Genomic DNA, 6,000 nt, shown 5'->3' with positions numbered 1-6,000 from the left:
CTTCCTCCCCTGGGCGGCCCGGGGAGGAGCCGAGCGGGGCCGGCGCTCGCCGTCCCTCCCGGCGGGCGCGCAGCGCAGCCCAGCGACCGCCCGCAGCCTCGCTGGCAACTTTGCCCGGCTCCGGAGCCGGCGGGGAGCGCTCCGAGGGCTGCGGAGGGCAAGGGCAGGGGGCTGGCGCAGGGAGCCGGGCCGGGGTTGCAGGGCGGAGAGCTGCGAGGCGGGGAACGGAGCCGGGAGCAGCGCGGGAGCGGCGGCGGGGAGCCGGGCAGGGGCGCGCCGGAGGGCTCGGGGCAGGGAGCGCGGAACTGAGCCATGTAGAGCCCGCCCCGGCTGCGGAGGAGCGGCCGGGCAGGGGCAGCCGGGCAGGGCAGCATCCCACTCTCGGCGGGGTCGCCGGGCAGGGCGAGCGGCGGGGGTCGGGTGCCTCCCCGGCCCCGCGGAACCGAGGGGGGCGGTCCGGGGGCTGAGCCTCCCCGCAGCCCTGGGGCGGGGGCGAGGCGGTGGCGGCCCCATGGGCGGCGGCGGGGGCGGCTCTGCGCGGGGCTCGCCCGCCGCGGCTGATGCCGCCGTCGCCCGCCCGCGGGGCGCTTGATGCGGGCGGCGGGGCCGGAGGAGGCGGCGGCGGGGGGCTCCCGGCCATGTGTCGGCCGGGGGTGCGCGGGGTCTTGGGACGAGCGTGCCTGCTGCTGCTGCCGCCCTGCGCCCTGGTGCTGGCGGCGGTGCCCGGCTCCGCGTCCCACCCGCAGCCCTGCCAGATCCTGCGGCGCATCGGGCACACGGTGCGAGTGGGGGCCACCCACCTGCAGCCCCGGGCCGCCCCTGCCGCCGCCGCCTGGCCCGGGGAGGCGTCGGGCGGGCGCCCCGAGGGGCCGCGGGGCCGGCGGGCGGGGGGCGGCGGGGGACAGCGGCGGCCGCCCCCCTCGCCGCGGGACGCGCTGCTGCTGGCCGTGGCCAACCTGAACGGCGTGCCCGGGCTGCTGCCCTACAACCTGTCCCTGGAGGTGGTGATGGCGATCGAGGCGGGACTGGGCGACCTGCCCCTCTTCCCCTTCTCTTCAGCCAGCGCCTCCTGGAGCAACGACCCCGTCTCCTTCCTGCAAAGTCTCTGCCACACTGTGGTGGTGCAGGGGGTCTCAGCCATCCTCGCCTTCCCGCAGAGCCGTGGGGAGATGCTGGAGCTGGACTTCATCTCGGCGGCGCTGCGCATCCCGGTGGTCAGCATCGTGCTGGGCGAGTTCCCCCGGCGGAGCCTGGTAAGGCGCTGGGGACGCGGGGAGAAAGCGGTGGGCAGGGCAGCGCCCCGGGGACGCCGCGGGGAAGGGTCGGGGGACCGGCGTCGGAGGCGGGCAGGGGTCTCGGCGGGAGGATTCTGACCGAGAGAGAAGCGCTCAGACCGCGGGGCTGCTGGAATCGCAATTCGATCCCTCGCTCCTTTAGCACCCCGTTGTGCTTTAGCCCCGGGGGGGGCGAAGAGAAGCATCCTCGCTGTGGAAAGGCAGACAAGCGCTCAGTGGCACGAGCGAAGTTCTTAGCCCGTAGTCATTCATATACGGCGATAAGTTCCGCAGCCGAGAGCAGAAAGGGGATTCAGGACCTGCTTTGCGTATCAGGAAAAGGTTGTTAAGGGGGAAAGAAAAAAAAAGTGCAAACCGAAAAAACCCCAAACGGCTTCCAGGGTGTTTTTTAATGGTCTTAATGCTGTGATCTGTGTATGGGCACTGTAGGTTGGGGCACCAAGTGACACTTCTCAGGGAAGTTGTTCAGTGTAACTTGACTTTGCATCGAGCTGAGCTAAAGCGCCAGGATTTTCTGTAGTTCAGTTTCATTTGTAGTTCATATGTTGGTACTAGATCAGATTTTTGCTAATTCGAGTTGCCTAACTAAAGTAGTGGAAACTGCAGCCCATCCTGTTTGATTGTGTAGCTAAAATAGTAGAAACTAAATTCTTGGTGTTTGACAAAACTGTTAGGTGCAAGTAGAAGCAGCATTAGGAGCTAAACTTTCTATTATACAAAGATGGCAACTCCGTGTTACACACTCTGCAGAAAGGTAATAGGCACAATATGTTGAAACAGTGTGTTTGATGCCAGGAATAATCTTCAGGTTAAAGAGCTGTAAGAAAATGCTGTATTCTGTAAAGACTGTGCAAGGGAAGTCCAGAGTAAAATGGTACAAGCTGCTTTTTAAATACAGGATAAATAGTTGTTTTATGTAAAAAACGGTAGCCCACCTTTGCTTTCAAAATGTAATTAGAAAAAAAAAACTTTGCCAAGTGAACTTGCTTTTCAAAAAAAAAAAAAAAAAAAAAAATATATATATATACATATATACTCAGACCACAGCCTGGATCTAATTTCTGTGGTTTTGGGGTTTTTTTCCGTTTTTGTGTGTTTGAATTGTGACGCAAATGGTAGAAAAAGTCTTGTGTTAAGTAGTTCCTAGTCTGTAACTGAAGATGTGACTGCTGTATACTGGTCTGGATCACAGAATGGTTTGAGTCAGAAGGTACCTTAAAGACCACCTTGTTCCACCCTCTGCCGTGGGCAGTGACACCTTCTACCAGACCAGGCTGCTCCAAGTCCAAGTCTTATCCAGCATGGCCTTGAGCATCTCCAGGGATGGGGCAGAAACAGCCTCTCTGGGCAACCTGTGCTGGGTCTCCATCACCCTCAAAGTCAAGGATTTCCTCCCAGTATTCCATCTGACCCTGCCATCTGGGATTTTGAAGCTGATGCCCCTCCTGTTACTCTATGTCCTTGTCAAAATCCACTCTCCAGCTCTTTTGTAGCCCCTTTAATTCAGCTAGGCTTCTCCACATCAGCAAAACTCATCTAACTCAGGTCTCTCTAGGTTTAAGCCGAAACTCAGGGTTAATCAGTGTTGCTGAATTCTGCCAGTAGCATCCAAGTTTGCTGTTACATCTACCACCCTTGCATCTGCAGTCACAATGGTGCTGGAGTCAACAGCCAAAGCTCCCCGAGGGCCAAATCCTAAACCCAGGATTTTCTCTGGCTGTTAGCATTATTTTATCTTCCATCTCAGAGAAGGGTCTAAATTCACCCAGAGCTGCCTGAGTTCACCAGATGTGTTCAACACATGCAGCACAGGGTTAGATTTCATTGCTGCTTTCCATGGACTTCAGCGCTTGTGCTTAACTTTCAAATTGTTCTCAGCAGGGAGCCCAATGGATCAGTCTTTCCAAATCAGGACTTTGTTCTTAAGCAGATTTTAACTGGTATTGTCTTCAGTGACAGTGAAACCAATGCCTGGCACTGCACCTGTGCTGAAGAGACTCAATTTTTCCTTTGGGCTGAGCTAAAATAAAAAAACTTTTCAAGGACCTATGGATTTAAAAAAACAACTCAGTCTTACTCAAAGACCAGCAGACACTTGTATTCAATGTGTTAGTCTATCAAGGTTGTCTTGGAAGAGCTGATATCTTTTTGAACACTTTTTTTTTTTCATACTTTCACTTATTACATACCATTTTTAGGCTAATGGTGGAGGAAGTGCTACAGCAGCTTTGCCTTGCATACTTCCTAGAGTTACAGGATTTCTAAGAGCATATTAGACCCAGGAGTCCCTGGAGATGTTGGCCTCAGCAGTCTGTGTTGCAGGCAGGGATTTTGTGTTGCTCACAGTCCCATACCATCACTGACATGAAATGAACACACCACAGACTTGTCACCTTCTTATCTCTATAGACCTGGAGCTGCAGATTGGCTTCTTCTACTGACTGGCCATATTGGAGGAGGCAGTTGTAAATGACATCATTGTAGACAAGGCAGTTTTTGCTCATAGGCCCATCGTGCAGATTTCCAGAGGAGAAAAGAAGACTGATCTAACCCTGCTTCTGAATTGGCACTCCTGCAGTCACCCCTTCTGCTGATGCTTGGACAGAGTATCTTCCCTCCCACAAAACCACTGCAGCATGCCCTTGGGAATGCCTGCAGATATCTTCCTTCCACACAGGCACAGGAGCAGACCCAAAACTTGTTTTGCCCTTAGAGAGCATTTTGCACAGTGAAGACCATGGCAAACATAATAAACCCACTATTCAGTAGGTGCTGAGTCACTGCTTCTCCTCAATATGTAAATCTTTTATTAGGGTGGTCTTAAGGTAGCAATGTCTAGCAAAGTCTCATTTTCCACGCTACAACAGGAGAGGAAGATACACATGCAATGTCTTGTACTGCTGCTGAATGTTAATGTCATTACTTCATGCACAAGTTTGTAACAGACAAATGTTCACTGTAATTGAAAAGCATGTTGATCTTGGAGCAAATCTTCTCTAACATGGCAGAAAGCAATGCTTAGAATAAAAGGGAAGGTAAAGATTCAGAACTTAAATACATTTCAATAATACTGCCTGTTATCTCTGGTATTTGATGATAGTAATACTTCAGATGTATAACATGAGAGGAAATGTACAGCACTACAGATGGGCAGATATAGTAATGTAAGATACCTAGACAGTGTTTTCAAAAGTTTTGTCGATGTTCAAGCATATTTAAAAATCCAATTCTCATTAAACTCTACCACCCTGAGGATAAAGAAAAAAAAAAAAAAAAAAAAAAAAGACAGCAAAGTCTTTCCCCATGACATGAATGATCACAAGGTGTGATGCTACACTTGTTCTCCCACAAAGCAACAGCCTATTCTGGAGGTTTTGGGAGTGTGTTGGTTTCAAGGGAGGCAACACAGAGTAAAGTGTGATACACTTTTTTCATTTTATATATGTGATTTAATTGTTAATGTACACTAACAGTAAATACAACTGCTGTTGTGACCTGAAAAAATGCTGTTTACTTTTCTCACTTTACTGTCATTTCAGTAAATTTTCACACTCAGTAAGCAAAAGTAACAATTTAACACTGTCATTCAGCAAGGAAAAAACAAGCACTGGATTTCTTCACTACTAACACAAGTGCAAATTGTAGTGAAGCTTTGACAGCTCATTATTTTGGAGAAAGCATCTTCACAAGCACTGATGCCACTGAGGCAAGGCTTGTCATTTTATGTATGTTTGTATCAAGAGAAGCCCTTTATTTTTTGATTCCAAGATTGCCAATGTCATTAATAATTTTCCCATGGATGGAACAGGGAAAAGATCCAGAGAACATGAAGCATAAATAAATACAGTGATACTGCTTCTAGTAGCACAGCTCAGAGCTGAGAGTTTGGGAAGAATAGCCTGTAATATCCATTTTGTTGGTGATAGTATCAGAAACACATGGGAGGTCATGCTTCCAGCAGTGTTCTCTGAATTTAAAGGAGTATTTTTAGTGGGTTTCAGATAAATCAGGATCTCTGGTGTCTGTTAACATGAAAAGGAATCTTCTCATAGCAACTAAACAGAGTAAAGTAATTGCAAGTCATCAGTCCCTGACAGTCTGTGCTTTACTGGGCTTCTTGAGGAACTGAAACTGCAGTGCTACTGATTACTGCTATGACTTCAGAAGGGGCCAAAAGAATAAATAAACCAAATCAAAGTTCCAGATTAAATTGAATTTTCCAGTGAAAAGCAAGCTCAGCCTCAGAACAGATGCTGTGAAAAGAAACTGCCTATAAACATTTTATTTTTTTAAATTAGTTTTTAAAGGAATTAAGTGCTATTTTTTAACAGCTTCCTAATTTATAGATATATGAGATCAGCCTGGGTGAGGAATTACAGGACTTTTTGGAAATAGACAAGAACATCACTGTGAATACAGTGTTCTCAGAAGTCATACTGACCTGCAAGACACAGACTAAGCATTGCACCAATGAAGGCAGACAGAAATTACAGCAAACGGATGGAGATGTGGGAAAGCTTCTGCCCAACTAAATGCCCAAAGATACTGTTTTTCTTTCCTCCTCAGAGACAGAATTTCATTTTTGCAGAAAAGTGGTTTTGATTTTGGAGAAAGTTTTGATAATTCCATTTTCCAGGGAGAGAATGCAACACACATGTTTGGCTGCAGACTCTGGTCATTCAAATAGTCACTGCTAATCTGTTTT

General features: G+C 49.5%; 1 protein-coding gene across 1 annotated transcript in view; it reads left to right on the top strand.

Annotated features, from left to right (window-relative positions):
• Positions 1 to 560: 560 nt before the first annotated feature.
• Positions 561 to 6,000, top strand: part of GRIN3A (glutamate ionotropic receptor NMDA type subunit 3A) — a 66,851-nt gene continuing 61,411 nt past the window's right edge. The window contains exon 1 of the mRNA XM_021541456.3: positions 561 to 1,253. Within this exon, the coding sequence (XP_021397131.3) occupies positions 561 to 1,253 (693 nt within the window). The remainder of the gene's footprint in view (positions 1,254 to 6,000) is intronic.

Source organism: Lonchura striata, chromosome Z (assembly GCF_046129695.1).
Source record: "Lonchura striata isolate bLonStr1 chromosome Z, bLonStr1.mat, whole genome shotgun sequence".
NCBI classification, from domain to species: Eukaryota; Metazoa; Chordata; class Aves; order Passeriformes; family Estrildidae; genus Lonchura; species Lonchura striata.
This window is presented reverse-complemented; position numbering and strand designations above follow the sequence as displayed.